The sequence below is a fragment of the Barbatula barbatula genome, assembly GCF_947034865.1.
Source record: "Barbatula barbatula genome assembly, chromosome: 4".
NCBI lineage: Eukaryota > Metazoa > Chordata > Actinopteri > Cypriniformes > Nemacheilidae > Barbatula > Barbatula barbatula.
In genome coordinates, this window is record NC_136768.1 from 4466389 (window position 1) to 4483856 (window position 17468).

Below are 17468 nucleotides of genomic sequence, written 5' to 3' on the forward strand. Positions count from 1 at the left end.
GTGGGGTGTTTTGAAGGAATAATTCCTTTATAAGGGCGTATAGGCTATATATTTCTAGTCCAGGCAGAGACCAGACAAAGTTTTTACCTTAGTATTGGCCAATACTGCATCTCAGGTATCGGAATCTGAAGAAAAAATGGTGGATCGGAGCATCCCTTATTATTATGCATCCAATGTGACTACACAGAATTTGAAGAAACTCATTTGTCACGCACCACTGGACCTTTAACACACAAGTGGATAAAATATTTGTGTTAAAATGAAGACTTAGACAAAGGAGATTTTGTACAAAACTTGAACAAAATACAATCTTTATTCTTTATGTACATTACATACAATGCAGTTCTTTAATAGGTTCTACACATTCATGAGAGCCACAGTGTAGTGCGGTCATCTCACAGCGTCCTCGCTCGAGAGCACAGGGCGTCGTCGAGATGAAATTTCCAGGACAGAGGAAAAGAAATATTTAATCTGACACTGCAGAATGTACACCAAAAGCAAAAACGTATTTGGCATTAAGTGCAACGAAAGTCCCTTCATGTTAATGACAATCCTTCTGTGTATCCTCCATTTAACTCCATATCGTAGTTTTTTTTACTTCTTTCCTGGCACAAAAACAACGCTAACTACAGAAGGCAAAGAAAGCCCTGAAATCCAGATCACAAATGTAAAATTCCTCCATTCCAGCAATGACAACACCATTAATGAACCCTATAAATCACAAATGGTTTAATCACATAGGTGTCAAACTTCCACGCTCTGCTGGGTTAACAGTATACCCCCACGAACGCCTCGCTGCGCAGGAGCTAAAGCTAATACTTATATCAGGGAATTGGAATATGACATTGAGGGAGGTTGGGATGGTTGACACAATGAGCACAGCGTACTACCTCAATGGTCTTTTTGAGCCTTTGGTTTTGCGTGGGTGAGGCCGGGACTACAGAAAATTTAAGAGCGATACAATTACTTGACGTGCACAGTGAGACAAGCAAAACAAACCGATGTTGCACAAAGTTTCTTGGGTTTTTACAAACTTCAGACCTGACATGCGTGCACACATCTAAAACATAGACGACTAGCAGTCCAACATACACTTTTATCTGTCTGAGATTCAAAACATCCCAAAGTTCATACGGAATGAAGGGCACGTCCAAACAAAAGAGATGAAACAAGACATTCATGGTGACGCTCAAGCTAACCAAAATAACATTATTCATTCTAACAATAAATAGTCAGGGGGCTCTTCGGTGGTCCCAGTAAGGTGGAGTTGGTACCAGTAAGTTTCACACTGAAAAATGAACAGTCCTTGCAGTATGAAATGGATATTAAATATCAGATAAAAGCAGCCGCATGTAGACATTTAGTCAATGCAATCAGCAATCTACACTTCTATAGAACTCAGTGGAATTCATTTCATCCACTTCTTCAGTTTCTCGCTTAAATAGGGTCGCTAATCCATTCGCTAATGGATATGATTGTGATGTACAAGATGTTGTCATAAATGTTGAACGGTGAAACTAATGCATTTCGTTTTAATGCACTCAAAACAACACACAGCAACTGACCACCTGCAACCAATATTTACCCTTTTCATACGCACGCATACAGAGGAAAACATTTCTTGTGCATCTAAATGTGTGTAGGACACATTTACTCTAAACATGTTTATATATTATTTATAAATGTTCGTGGTTAACTCGGAATTTGATGTCTCATCACTATTAAAGAATTGACGCATTGACAACATCAAGTAGCAGCAGCAGGTTTACATAGAAGCCAGGATATTAGATTATGTTTAAAGAGTGGACAATTGCATCAGAATGGTTTCCATTTAATATACATGTAAATGTAAAATTAGGATCCTGTTAAGAACCTCGAGAGTTAGACAGAACAGACCTCGGAAGCTGATCTGATGTTTTCCTCCACCGTCTTATGCGCACGCATGTTTGACCATAAGAACTGGATTTTTTAAAAGAATGACGCTGTAATGAGCTCATGCTGATCACACTTCGCTCATAAATCAAATCCACCCCTATTACAATGTAAACTGTTCCGGATTCACATATATTTCGACCTGTCAGAGAGAAAACTCAAATGAAATCAACATCAAATCAAGCATAAAATAAAAGGAAAATAAGTCTGTTTGCATCTTGGCAGATATGTCGATTTAAAAAATCTGACACATCTTCACAAAACAAAATCACAACCCTGGCACTCCAGAGTAATAAATTATATTTCTGCATTTTAAATAAGCATCAGTTATTTGTAAAGTGGTTTTACATTTGTAGAAGAGGAACACAGATAGGTTGGCATGGCATACCTCAGGTGGAAAACATAGAAAAATAACTTCTATTTTGGACTCTGAGAACTATAAAGAGGGTGTGCTCTAACCGACGGGTGTGGCTACAGGGTGATGAGGTCAACAAGGTTACCCTTGGGTGGGGTCATATTGTCAGGAAAGAAATTGACGAGCGTATCGAAGAGCTGCGTGCGCTGGGCGTAGGTCTGATCCACGTCTGAAAACCCTGTGCATAAAACAAGCAAACAAGACAAACCATAATCTGTTTTAAACATCTATTTTAAACAGCAGTGATACAAGGCCAGTTCTCCTTAGATCTCGAGATCTCTTACCTAGAGGAATGAAGTCTGAGCTGGATTTAAAGAGGGCAGAGGGCAAGAGCTGGAACTACAAGAAACAAACACAACAGGGAAGTGTTACTGATATAGCTCAATCATTCTGTATGTTCCGAAATAAGACATGAAAATGAGAGTCCTGATTGAACACAGGGGAGTTTTGACCTCTTTGGTCTCATCAGGATCAGAGTGGTCCACGGTAAGAGATAAATCATTCTGTAGATACTTGAGTGCATTCAAGGGCTCGGTCTGTGCCTTCTCCTCAAACCTACAAATACACACACATAGACAAGTAATAAGCAAATAATATGACATGTTTCAAATGTGCCCCAGGATTCTCCAGGCTTAAAATAAAATATACAAGATATATTTAGATATAGTTACCATATATATAGCCAACAGAGGGCGCCAAGAGAGCAAAAATAAAAGGAATCAATGGAAACCTACTAGTGTAATTTAATCGCTAGCTGCAATGCTGCATTATACTGCGATTATATAACATGACAGCTGAACCCTAATAGTTTACATACAGACCAGACAAACTGTGCAGCATAAAGGCAGGTTTATGCACAGATTTGGAACAGATAATTTAGGATGGAACACATTTTGCTTAACGTCATTCGGAAGAAAAGCGTATCTTTTAGTTTTATTTTGCTTCAACCTAAACAGACCAGACTTTCCAATTCAGTCAACATTATTTCTGGCCACAAATGCCAATCAATGTTTGGAACCGTGAGGTCAGAATAATAACAACACTGAGACTAAATCTAAAATGAAAGCAGATTAGAGATGATAATCTTGTGTGTTCGTGTATGCCTGTACCTGTATTTGCGAATAAGGTATCTGCAGTGTCGAAGCAAATATTCTTTGGAAGGACGGCACAGCTTTAGAGACCAGAAATCGTCCAACCGCATTTTAGGAGAGCTTGATTTTCCAGGGTTTCCACCAAAAAGGTAATGCACCTGTGTTAACCAAACATCACAGTTTTTGTGGTGGTTGTGTCAATATATAATAATACATTTTATCAATGTTAGTGTGTGAGTGTATACGCAATTACAGCTCTAAACACCTTCAGTTACGCAATAACAGCTCTAAACACCTGCAGCTATGCAATAACAGCTCTAAACACCTGCAGCTACACAATAACAGCTCTAAACACCTGCAGCTACGCAATAACAGCTCTAAACACCTGCAGCTATGCAATAACAGCTCTAAACACCTGCAGCTACACAATAACAGCTCTAAACACCTGCAGCTACGCAATAACAGGTCAAAGCACCTCCCGTTACGCAATTACACCTCCAAACACCTACAGTTACGCAATAACAGCTCTAAACACCTGCACCTACGCAATAACAGGTCTAAACACCTGCACCTACGCAATAACAGCTCGAAACACCTGCCGTTACACAATAAACAGGTCAAAACACCTGCCGTTACGCAATTACACCTCCAAACACCTGCAGTTACGCAATTACAGCTCCAAACACCTGCACCTACGCAATAACAGGTCTAAACACCTGCACCTACGCAATAACAGCTCGAAACACCTGCCGTTACACAATAACAGGTCAAAACACCTGCCGTTACGCAATTACACCTCCAAACACCTGCAGTTACGCAATTACAGCTCCAAACACCTGCACCTACGCAATAACAGGTCTAAACACCTGCACCTACGCAATAACAGCTCGAAACACCTGCCGTTACACAATAAACAGGTCAAAACACCTGCCGTTACGCAATTACACCTCCAAACACCTGCCGTTACGCAATTACACCACCAAACACCTGCAGTTACGCAATTACAGCTCCAAACACCTGCACCTACGCAATAACAGGTCTAAACACCTGCACCTACGCAATAACAGCTCGAAACACCTGCCGTTACACAATAACAGGTCAAAACACCTGCCGTTACGCAATTACACCCCCAAACACCTGCAGTTACGCAATTACAGCTCCAAACACCTGCACCTACGCAATAACAGGTCTAAACACCTGCACCTACGCAATAACAGCTCGAAACACCTGCCGTTACACAATAACAGGTCAAAACACCTGCCGTTACGCAATTACACCTCCAAACACCTGCAGTTACGCAATTACAGCTCCAAAATGTATACCTTGAATTCACGCTGGATAAAAGAATCGTCCAAACATGTAATTGTAAACATAAGTTAAGTGGTGTTACCTTGTGCAACTCATCGTAGACTAGTTGGTGAGCAAAACGGGGACAAGGTTCCTCTTCCTGCAGGGCCTTGGTGGGGTTCTCTTTAACAGCCTGGTCATTCTTATACACACAAGACCTGCAAGTAAACACACATAGGGTTTTCATGCTACGTTCTGCACACACCGACCTTGCATACTACCCACGCACCTAACCCACATAAAGACATTGTCGCAGCTTGCAACTACAAAGATAGACCCTGAAAAGAAAACTGAAAAAATTAAGTATAATATTAAATAAAATCTCAACATTATTAAGAATGTGTGCGCACTGTAAATTAGTTTTTCTTTATTATTAGGTCATTTGGTTTTATTCCAAAACATTATTTGACACAATGACATATTTGGTTTAGCACGAAGGAAACAAATCCTTGTTGCCATAGTAACCCGTTCATTAACTATGGAGATGAAGAGAACATTTCCAACTGAATAGCCAAATACTCAAAACAAAAACTTTGACCTGACTAGACTTCGCCTTGAAAAAAATTAAACCGACTCTTCGCTAGAGGCTTGTTTTTCAAGCCATATAAACAAATGACAGAAACCAGGGCAGCAGATCCAAAGGAATCACTGACAGTCTAATCTTCTGGAAGCTAAAAGCCAAGTGCTTCAATTAGTGTACAGAAAGAACAAAGAGTTTTTCCCCCTGTTGAAGAACAGAGCACATTTAATACACGCACACTCGCTCGCACTAGCAGCCAGAGCCACACGCAAGCAGAAAACATTCTGTTCCTGTTCGATGGTCACCAACTCCCTTTCTGAAGGTCACATGGGCCCTTTGAAATAAGAGTTATTTCGCTATGGCTTTATTTGATATATGCGAACATGTGTGTGTGAACTGAGAACGCACGTTTTGTTTATGTTACAAATATGATGTACATTTGTGGGTGTACACGGTTCAACGTATTGCCTGTTTAATAAACTAAAAAAGCAAACACAACAAACAAAAAGGCCTCGTTCAGCATGGACCAAACAGTTTTCATAACATCTCAAAAGATTTATTCCTTTCCCAGCAAGGCATTGCAATATAAAACCTTAGGAATTAAGCACTTGAAGGTACGTTGTGGATTACAGACGGAGGTTGTCCTTCGGACCGAAGCGCACAAATGCAACTCTAATGTAATCATTTGTATTCACCGCGCGATGCTACACAGTCGAAGAGTGTGTTAATGAGAACTCTACGCACCAGTTGTTGCGTGCGATGTCGTAGATCCAGAAGGAGTTGCGTACATTTTCCTCGCGCTTGTCTTTGTCTTTGCTGAGTCCTGAAAGAACATGAATCTCATTGAGCTCCGGGTCAATGGTGGCACGCTGTGTGAACCCTGTCATTGGCACTGTAACACAAGCACACAAATCTAAACTTCAATTTTATAAACAAGGTATTGTCCTATATAGTGTTGATGCCAATGGTACACAAGTTGAATTTTGGTGTCTTAAATCTATTTATTTAGCGATCTTGTCTTAATAATCTCAGAGTATTTGCAAATGTGTGATCAAGACAACATTGGTGGATTCAGTGTATAACATGCACCAGTTCGGTTTCCCGCCAGCTACTTTAGTTAGTGAATGTAGACACTCCGTATTATTCAGTTAAAGCAGTTTTAAACATTAAGGTCTGGTTGTGAGCAGACTGATTGGGCGCACTGTTTCCTTCCTCGTTGATCGTCTGACGTTCAGTCTTATTTTTGTCTTCCTACTGCCTTCTAGCTCTTGTTCTCTTTCGGTTTTCTCTCCTGTTTTCATCGCGTGCACACATCTCTCTCTCTAATGCGATAACAGACAGAACACAGGTCTTTTTATATTCTCTCATTGCGTCAAAGTCGCCCATTGAGATTTTACACAATCTGTTTATGGGTACAGGAAGTGTGTCACTGCCCTGTGTCTGCACAATCTCTCTCTCTCTCATGATTCACACACCCTTTGCACTTGTTCACCTTCTCTCTCTCTCTCTCTCTCTCTCTCTCTCTCTCTCTCTCCTCAAGGACATTTTCTGGCACAATATCTCCTCAATCATTACTGATTATAGACAAAATGAAGAAAACATTTTTGGGGAAATTATGTGGGTGTGGATATTAAGATCTCTCCAGTCAACAAATTCTTCTGTATTACCATCACAAGACGTTTTACAATGTCTGCTTTGTTATAATTCTTGATTTTATGCGTGACTGTGCATGCGTAGCAAGAGCAAGCGATCAATCCAGTGTGTATTAAGTAAGCGAATCACCACAAGTGTGTGGGCGGAGTACTCAGTTCTCTTGAAGTCATTGAAGGTTCTGAGAATCTCACCAAATTGGAACGGTTTACCCTGCTTTTTGTTCTTACAGGGGGCAGGAACTGTTTTGAGAACCTGCTTTCACATTTACGGTTGCATTTTTGCAGAACATCGTACCTGCGCATGTACTATTATTATCATCATCACTGTGCTAGTAAGGATGATAAAGCAAGTGGATGATATTATCTCCAGCATGGCAAGCCCCAGGTCAGCCCAACTCAAACATTCTTCAGAAATGGTAAAAATACAGTTTTAAATAACTAAAGTATAGTCATTTAGTGTATTTTGATGTTGCAAATTTCCAGCCTAGCAGAGAGCTTTAAATATTAAAATTGTTTTCAGAAAAGCACCCTTCTCAAGAACTTGCTAAAGATGTCATTCATGATGACAGTTGTCATGAGTTATACATCTTCACAATCCAAACCAGTAGATTTGGGTGTATAAGTACCAAGAAGACAGATGATGTCAAAATGGTTTAGCTGCTGGATGGTAAGCTGCAATAGAATATGTGATCGCAGTGACTTAATTCCCACTTGTCTTTAGAGCATGATGTCACTCTCATATTTAAAATTCCTCATCATCATTACGTAATGACTGACAAACATACATCACAGCTGTGTTTTTGAGATCTAAAATTAGGTACCTTCAAATAAATCAGAGAAGCATTGTATTAGCAAGGTCATTGGCTCAATTTTCAGGGAAGACACAGTATATAATGTATAGCATATGAACGCACTTTGGTGACGTGTCTGCCAAATAGATCCACGTAAATTGAACACATTTACTAATTAGTAAAACCATTCTTTACTTTGTACCCCAAAATATTACATAAATAGTTTAGCAAGATTTCAAAATGTACAGCTTGAGTAAGACATCATACCCATGCCTGAGTCCTTCTTGGTGCCATCTGAGATGATCTCCACATGGTCACCATCAACATCGTAACTGAAGAAATCGTTCAAGTAAGTTTTGGACCTCTGACCTCCGAAAACATACAAGCATCGATTTCTCTGTGGGAAGCAAAAGAACTCTGAATATGTTCACACTGCCACCAAAATCTTTTTTGCTCATATGTGACACAGATCTGTTTACTTCATGTGAACAGGACAAACCACATCAATGATTGTGCTTTACAGGTTGTTACTATGGGTACGGACCGTGTGGAAGAGCATACAGTGTCCGATCCGCGATTGGATGTCCTCCGGGCCGGCGTTACACGAGTCTTCTCTGAGCAGACTCCAGTTGCCAGCCTGACAGTGATACGCGTACAGCCCGCTGAACTGCGGTTCTGTCGTCCTGCCGTCATCCACGCTGCCATTGCAGGTCAGAATGCGTCCTCCAAATGTGTAGATCATGTGCTTCTCAGAGTCCATGCACATCTGAGCGAGAACGCAAGACAAACACAAAACTGAATAACTCATGTGACATTAGCAAAAGGGAGACTGCTTGTGGTTGTTGAGTAGCTTCTGTATATAGGTTTGTGTAAGTTGCTTAAAGCTCCCACCTGGTGGTCGAACACAAGTTTGGGCCCCCCATCAGCGGATGTATCCTCACTGAGCAATGTCCACGTGTTACCATTGATGTCGTAGCAGTAGAAGTCGCTCTTTAGGGATTTGCTGTTCCTGACGGAGGAGTCCAGATAGCGGCCCAGAGTGTAGATCTGCCTCCGTTGCGAGTCGATGCACATCTTGTGGCAGGAACGTGCGCTTGGACCGCTCTAAAAGAAACGATTCTTATCAATGTCAATACTGTTACAGTTTTTGGTGACACACGCGGACCAGACATGGCAAGAGCCTCCTCAAAAACCACAAGATCCAATCTAGAAATTTCAGAATTTTAGAAATATTTTTTTAGGTCATTCAAAATTAAATAAATATTTTGTGTCGTATGACCAAAATCGCATTAAGCAGATTTCCATCACTCTAGTTTTATTCGCATGTTGAAGTTTTGCATTAGAAACAAGTGATTTAAAAAACCTTGATTCGCAAAAAATTTTTCACGCTCGCTTAAGGTGGGTTTTCATTTTTGCGAAAAAGGATTCATGCGAATAATGGGAGATGAAAACACATTTGCCGAATAAATTCCTCGAAAAAGTCACGTAACTGCACTATGAGACAGAGAACTTTTATTCTACATATTTGCCATGACAATTATTTCATTTACTTCCTTATCCTCAAAGTATTACAACTATGAGTCAACAATCTCTTTTTAAGTAAACTTCAGAATGCGCAAGACTATCAATGCACTTTCACACAAAAAGCTAAGCATTCGAAACTCGAAGTCCAGGGGATTTTCGTGCGATTCAGCAGAGTCATTACTGTAAACTCCCTTTTGTCTTTTGCTTTCTATTTTACCTCTTTCTCTGTATCCCTGGAGATACAGGCCCATTGGTTCTCCCTTACACTGTAGGCCCAGAAGTCTGCCAAATCCTGTGTTCCGTCCCATCCTCCAAACAGATACACGGTTTCTGCCAGACAATGCAGTGAAAACAAAGACAAACACAGAGAGAGTGCGAGTGGGTGGGTTGTTGAACAACTTTGTGAGAAAGTCAATGCGAAACTGCAGGCTAAAGAAAAATTTGCATTATGGCATTTTCGAGCTACTATAAAAACCTAATATCGTTCGTGAAAGGAAGCTCAATGAAGCCGCAGCCTATGTTCTGAGGGTTGGGAGGCTGATGTCGCCATGGAGATAAGCAGACAGTTGTTTTGAGCTTTTGAGCGTGGCTCAGCTGTGAAGGAGGTTACTGGAGGTCAGTTTGAGCATGAGGGTCACATGAGGGCTGTGGGATCGATTGTTCCTGTAACCCGCTAAAACAACACGCTTGCGGGTTTACGTACACATCTGAACCAGCCCTCGACTGGCCTCCATTGCATTCCATTACATGCAAGCTAGAGCAGGCTAAATGGTGCAGTGATGACAAGTTACGCCCACTGAGACACTTTGCAAATGCCTGATGTAAAACATACCTGTCTGAACATCGATGACCATTTGATGACCTCCTCTCATGCCAGGCCTGTTATCATCGCCATCACCTACACGAGAGAAGTGTAAGGCAGAGTTGAGAAGGTGGGAACATGTGTAAGGAACAAAAAACAAGAAGCAGGAACAGAGCCAGCAGAAAGAGGGAGAGAGAGATTAAATATCAATACAACCCTCAATCTGTCATGCATTGAAAATAAGTCATTTAATACAGCAGGCATGGATTCCCTGCACATAAGATTGAGAGCCAGCAGCCTCTACTGCTCGCTGACTCTTGTGTTTAGTGGGCTGCGTTCGTACCTTTGTTACATTTGGGGATGATCTGACTCCAGCGTGGTTTATAATCCTGCTGACTGATGTACTGATTAAACAAACCATCTGGAAGAAAGAAGATAAGTCAAGTGTGCATTTTAAGATAATAATGCATTCTGGGAAACAACTAAACTACACTTGGTTAGTAAATATTATGTTTACTTTTCAACTACCAAGAGAAGCGCAGGGCTGGTTAAATGTGTAACAGTATGGGACCACTTTAAGGATACGGATTACTGATAGTTCTACATAAAATGACAGTGGTGAAAATGAACCTCGGCTGTCAATGTATTTTTTCCCAACTAAAGTTGTGGATGTTAAGCAGCATGAATGTCTTGGCTTAATTTTACACAAATGAGCAACGAGGTGATGCAGCGACTGCTAATAGCAGAGCAATTGACATTCAGTACAGACATTCACAGATCTCCAGCCATATAATGACTGCCAGCTCTAAACAAGCTTTGTAGCTAAAAACGTTCTGAAATAGGAAATTGCCAAATGTTAGCTTTTTATGTAATAATTCAGGCAAACTCTTAAAAATATAATAGAATACAGGAAAACAAGCCAGCAAAAAAACGGCAATGTGTGGAATTTGTGCCACAGTTTCCGTGAAGGCTTTACATTGCCAACATATATATGGAAATCACAGCATTTACCCAACTTTCTAATGAAATCCATTTTTCCAGCAAGCATAGCAGCAATCACCAGAATGTCTATATTTCCAGCTAAGCCACTGAAAATCACTATTTTTATAGAGATAATGCATGAGGAACTAAAGCTCAGTCTCTGATTTATTTGAACAATATTTTTTTATTATTGAAGAACAGCCTGCTGTAAGACAGATCATTGCCTGAAAATGTACAAGCACAACTTTGGATAACAGTTAATTAAACAACAGTCCCGGACCTTATAACACATTCTTCTACTGGCAGTATATGAGCATGCCCATGTGACACGGGGAGACGTACCTCTCACGGATTTGTCTATGAGCTCCTCGCAGGCATCGAAGTCTCCTCTGAGAACCAGGCGCTCGTGAAGGTGTGTGAGCATGGGGTGCTCCAGGGCGATCCGTGTTTTCTTTTGCAGGGACTCAAAGGCTTCTGTGTAGTTGTGTTGCCGGAAGTGTTTCAGGCACAGACGGATGGCCTCCTGTTCACGGTACTGTTCAGATGACAGACATTTGCTCTAATGTGCTTTCAAACCACGTTTCTGTGTGAAACTGTGCGAATGGATACTATAAAAAACTGATTTGTTATAACTAACACAGCTCGGCAATTAAAAAACATGCAAAATGGTTATGACGTGCAGAGTCAATGACGCAGTTTACAAAACCAACATTCTGGAATCGTCATATTCCATTATTTATCCTATATCGCTTCTTTTATTTACAGACTCTTTTGTTTCAGGATGAAAGGGAAATATAATACGTTGACGGCATGATTGATAAGAATGGCCTGAAAAGCAAGCGTTTTAATCCCTGGATTTTCTCACAATGAAACTTTCTTTGCTCTCTCTTTTTTAAATCATTGAATTAAAAATGTATTCACATCAGGTCAGATTTCTTTAACTTATAATACTTAAGGATGATATGACCTAGACATAACAATGGGTCTCCCCTAATTAAAACAGCTGATGGTGCATGACAGGAGATGACTCACCTTGCTGTACCAGTTAAGGCAGGGCTGGACAACATCTGGATCTTCTATCCCGCGTAACTCAATGTACCATATGCTGAAGTTAAAGCTGGGCCCCCATGACATCAGAGGTACTGTGTAACAAAACAAAACACAGGAGTCAATTCACTACAATTCAACTGTGAAGTTCTGAAATACTACATGGTTTCTATTGAACATTATACAATCGACAGATGCTTTTTCCAATGCACTTAAATGCATTCAGACTTTACAATACATGAATTTCCTGGAAAACAAACCTTGCTGTTTATAATCCATCAGTTGATCTACACATACTAACCACCAACAATCTACTTTAACAAAGTGCTTAAAGCATTGAAATGGAACTGTATCACGTAAATGGGCGAAATAGACAAGAATATCACTTAAAGTATTTACATTACGTTTTTATAAATTAAATCAGTCCAAGTACATGCAATAGCACTCTATGTCTAAAACAACTCATAAGATTAATTGTGTTTAACAGTGGGTCTGATCAACTTGGGCGTTACGTGATTTGAAAAAAGCCCTTTTGAAACAGTTCAGAACAAGCACTTATTTGTTCTGTCAAAGATTTGCAGAGTCATTCAAACGCATTCACAAAGATCGTCGTCTTCTTTTGAAATCATGTGATGGCTGATGTGTCAGCGTGTGAGATCACTTTGGCTCCCTCGTGCTGTAAACACTCACCTATTTTAATGAATCTGCAGGGAAACATCTGCTCATCGATCTTGTGCTTTAGCGTGAATGTCTCCTTGTTAAAGTCATTCTTAAGGCCACTAGGATTAGATCAGAAACACGGTAAGTGACCTCATGACATTACAAGAAGCCAATTTCCCACAAATTCCCCATGTGAAACAACAGACCATCTTTTAATGCCTGAGTAAATGTCGTTTTCCATCCGATCTCACCTGGACAACAGTTCTGTCATGTTTTCTTCGCTCATGCCTCCAAACACCTTGAACTTCTTAAGGTTGCACACATGGGTTTTCTCGTACTTGCCGTAGGTGATGTTCAGGACAATAGCTGGTCTCTCCAGTTTTAAGATTAAGTACTAGGTGGAAGAAAACATTTAAATAGTAGCATCAATATCACAGTTTCGATTTTTACCAAAATAAATCAACATCGGCATCCAGCTTCTTAGAGAGACAAGTGGCGTTCAGCCATGCGAGACAGAGCGATAACAGGCCTTAGATGTCGAGAAGATGATCGAACTTGACTATCTAGAGGTTTAAGTCGGGCAGGGACTTAATCTACGCGGGCTCGTGAACCGCGCAAACTGAGAATTCCTTGTTCGTGGGAAATAGTTGCAAATCCCCGGTGCCGATCACGAGCGGGGTTCACGGGTAGGCACACGCTGAACCGCCCATTGTGCCACGCGTGCAGCCCCGGACATCTAAGGGCATCACAGACCAGTTATCCTCCGTCTCACGTGGCTGAATGAAGAAGAAGTTCTTCTCTAAGAAGTTGGACGTCAAATTTTGTTTTGAGTTGTACAGGACGGAGTAATAATTTATTTCCAATGACTTCTTTAAAACAATTCTATTATTTCTGACGTAAATGACAGACCGACCAGTCTGTGACAGTGCCAGTTTAGAATTGCTGAACAAAAGCGGCTGGCAGGGTTAGAAATGGTTGACTGATTACTGGCACTGCTACGGCCTCGTTGAAAAATTCTTTACAACATTTAGACCATCTATCCTACTGTATGTGTCATATTTATTGCATTTTTCTGTTACATTATGATTTACAACATGTTAAGTGCTCACATGGATTTTCCTCTGGGAGGAAATGTGCAGGCTAATGACAGGAACTGACTAGAACGCAGTTTTCGTGAACTTCTTGTCTCTGCGGGGATGACTGTACTTTTGCTCTTTTGATCAATGAAAGGACAAGAGTAGAAGGACACAAATGTGAAAACAAAAGCCTTTGAGTTTGGGTTGGAGGTTAGAAGTTGAGGTTGCGTGCTACTGTACCGCCAACATGCACTTTCGATTTCATTATTGCCTAACCACAAGTCTTTCTGCGCTGCTTGGTCTGTGCCACGGGGCCAGCAAAGAACAGAGGCTTCCTCTTTTCCAAAATAACATGAAAGAAATTCACACTGTCCATGAATGAACATTTCAACCCACAAAATTACAAAACATACCTCAGTAATCGGTCTAAAAACTGTACACTAAAATGAATGAAGGAAGAAAAACACAAGGAAATCAACACTGGAGCATGTAGAGATTTTTGTCTGTGTCTACATACACATTTATAATTGACAGATTATGTTTTTGCAAACATTCTGAAGACTCTTGATCTTTCGCAACAAAGATTTTAACAAATAAAGTATTTTGGTTGTGAACAACCGTGCCTCTAATATGACCTTCAATCGATTAGGCACAGGCTATGACATCATGACTAAAGCCCATTAGCTTTTTAAAAAATGAAACGTCACTACATGAAAGCTTGAGACGAAAAAAAACTCTCTAATGACGAATTAATGTCCACAGACAAAATGAGCAAAATATTACCTGTGGAGGATAGTTGCTCTCTGATGACCACCTGGAAGACTGATCATTAGGTTTATCCACTAAAATATTCCTGCAAGCAAATATTACAAAGTAGATAAGTGATACAGCAATACGTTTCACTTTCTCATAGTCCTGCTCCAAATTGTGGTTGATCTACTTTCCTTATATCTATGAAATAATTTAGGTGAAAATATAAAATGTTATTACAAAAATACAGTTGAATGATACACCATTGTGTGGTAAATTACTTAATCCTTCCAGTTCTGTTCTGATGTAACGTTAAAAAAAATCTAATAATAACTTTGTATAAAGTCCACGGCAGGATATTTATTGCAATATTTAAAATGATCAATGATGACTTGTAAAAGTGCCATAAGGATCCTTTATTATTTATCCTATAATCATAACTGTTGCTTTGCGGTACGAGTTATAGTATGAAATGGTAGTATTTCATAAAATATGAAATTTTATGAAAAAAAAATGATGGACCTTTAGGCAACATCTATTATTTTGGACAACATTCTCTATGTTAGGCCCGAAGACCTATCGTTTCATACAGTCATGTGACCAAGAACACATTGCTATTACAATAACACGATATCGATAATATTGTTACATCCCTTGATCTCTATATAAAATATTTAATTTGTATATGGGCCTGTAGTAATGCGTGCCTTCTTTGCCAAATTCCATTTACATTTGGAAAAACAACAGCACATTCGAAGTATACATTTTCTTTGTTTGCTTGCATATATGCACTTAAAGAGTAAATATTACAATGTCCCTTAAATTACATATCATGCAGTGATTTGCATCATGGAGTGTGCGAACGAGTCGTCTGTAATTCTAATTTCGGTTCCAGGTCGGATTTGCGTCACTCCACGTAATTCCCCATTTGCGACATTGCACGCGGTAGACCAATTACAGCAGCCTAGACTATATGACCAATCAGAGTAGGCGGACAGAAAGGAGGGAATTAGACAGATGTATCGCCGAATGAATAATCTGAGAGTCTGTCAATAATAACTGCCTATTATTTGAAAATTAAAGTGATTTTACACTGTGCATGTTCATAAACTTGTTGTTCGAGACTCACAAAATATTTACTCTTTAAGGCAAAATGTTACTTGTCTCTCACAATTGCATTATTTTGCATTATTTATTATAAAAGGACAGGAAACAAATCACATGCTTAAAATTGTGTTTCGCCACAATTAACCAAATCATTAACGTTAGCTGTTTCAAAAACCAAGCGAGCTGTCAACCCTCACACCAGCTTTTGACTTCACGTGAAGTTTTATGCAGACAGCTCAGTGTCAACACATTCTGTGCAAAACATAAAAACGCCAACAAGGTATTATGGTTACACTTTTTGGTAGGCTCTGCCACAATACCAGATAAATAAAAGAGAGGATAAAAATAGCATGATCTTGTGGGTGTCCTATTCCCAGACTTTTCAAGCATGTCCCGCCGTAGCATCTTCGTGCATTTATACACATTAATACAGTCCAATCGTTTAAATGAGTTGTATTTCACAAAGACGTCTAAGAAAAGTAAAACAATAGAAATCCTCCCTATGTAGTTAATTTACTCCACTAGCAACCCAGCCACGGACCTAGCTAGCTAATCGCTTCTGTTATTATTTGTTTTTTGAATTTAACAACAATATGCAGTACAAGACAACAACTGTCAGGCTGTTAAAATGATAACAACCTGTATTACGACGTGTAAAATAAAACACACTTTGTGTTTTAAGCGTTTCTTCCTAGTAACTAGCTTAGCATAAGCTAAATGAAGTGCTAACACGACTATCATCAGGATATTTACACAGGTTGGCGCCACGTTCAGTGCTATTTTAGAATAACTGCGCATTTAGATGTCCATAAATGCGTGTGTTTGGAGAATCCTACTGTTGTGTTGCTTACAATTTATCCATTACTGCTACTGCATGTCTCTGTATCCGTCTGCTGTGCCCCGGCCCGTTTGTTAAAGCCACGCACTTGCTTTAAAAACTCTCTAATGGTTGTATGATAAAACTTGTACTTGTATGTAAAATATAAAGGCACATGACATGAGCGTTTGGTGTGCGTTACTCACTCGGGTAAATATGTAGAGGAGTACGAACTCCATTTATAAACACTGTAGGAGAGCACTCCGCTGACAGGAGCCACCGCCATCTTGATGCGAGAACAACACACGCGCGCGCGCACACGCACACGCACACGCTCACGTTGCCTATATTTACATATTACACTCCCATATACACACACACAGAGATGCAGTCTTAAGGTGCCACTGGAAGATGTGAATTAAATAGTCTACTGATTAGAAAATATAAACAATATCTTCATCAATTACACTGCTTTCTTTACTACAAAACGTTTAATACAATGTAATGTAATATAATATAATAAATAAAGTATTATTATTACCATAGGCATATTATTGTTTTTGATGTTTACTTTTTAGAAAATATAAACAATATCTTCATCAATTACACTGCTTTCTTTACTACAAAACGTTTAATACAATGTAATGTAACATAATATAATAAATAAAGTATTATTATTACCATAGGCATATTATTGTTTTTGATGTTTACTTTTTAGAAAATATAAACAATATCTTCATCAATCACACTGCTTTTTTACCACATAACGTTTTATTCTGTTGATTATGATGTTGATACTGTTTTATTTGCAACTTGCCCCTTAAGTCATTATGAAATAAGAAATCATTTATTAATTCTTGTTCTAAAAATAAACACAAATATTCTACTAGTCCACAAATATTTCTAAAAGTAAGCTGTAACAAAGTATTTTGCATGCAACTGAAGGAATTTTGAGC

The 17468-nt window shown here is 39.5% G+C and overlaps 1 protein-coding gene across 1 annotated transcript; it reads right to left on the minus strand.

The window, feature by feature from the left end:
- Positions 1-285: 285 nt before the first annotated feature.
- Positions 286-16873, minus strand: mkln1 (muskelin 1, intracellular mediator containing kelch motifs). The gene is made up of 18 exons (XM_079455039.1): positions 16719-16873; positions 14622-14691; positions 13014-13156; positions 12793-12881; positions 12088-12197; positions 11398-11590; positions 10418-10495; positions 10105-10170; positions 9490-9602; positions 8640-8852; positions 8293-8514; positions 8016-8145; positions 6050-6197; positions 4829-4943; positions 3457-3596; positions 2800-2902; positions 2632-2686; positions 286-2525 (listed from the first exon to the last, which is right to left on the minus strand). The coding sequence occupies exons 1-18, from the start codon at positions 16796-16798 to the stop codon at positions 2404-2406; spliced, it is 2190 nt and encodes a 729-aa protein (XP_079311165.1). The 5' UTR covers positions 16799-16873; the 3' UTR covers positions 286-2403.
- Between the last annotated feature and the right edge of the window lie 595 nt (positions 16874-17468).

Excerpts from the sequence above, each read along its gene's own strand:
- mkln1 (XM_079455039.1), bottom strand. The coding sequence starts at position 16,798 with ATGGCGGTGGCTCCTGTCAGCGGAGTGCTCTCCTACAGTGTTTATAAA. Across the intron at positions 14,692-16,718 it reads TCCTCTACATATTTACCCGA|GAATATTTTAGTGGATAAAC; the intron begins GTGAGTAACGCA and ends ATTTGCTTGCAG. Across the intron at positions 12,198-12,792 it reads CTGCAGATTCATTAAAATAG|TACCTCTGATGTCATGGGGG; the intron begins GTGAGTGTTTAC and ends TTTGTTACACAG.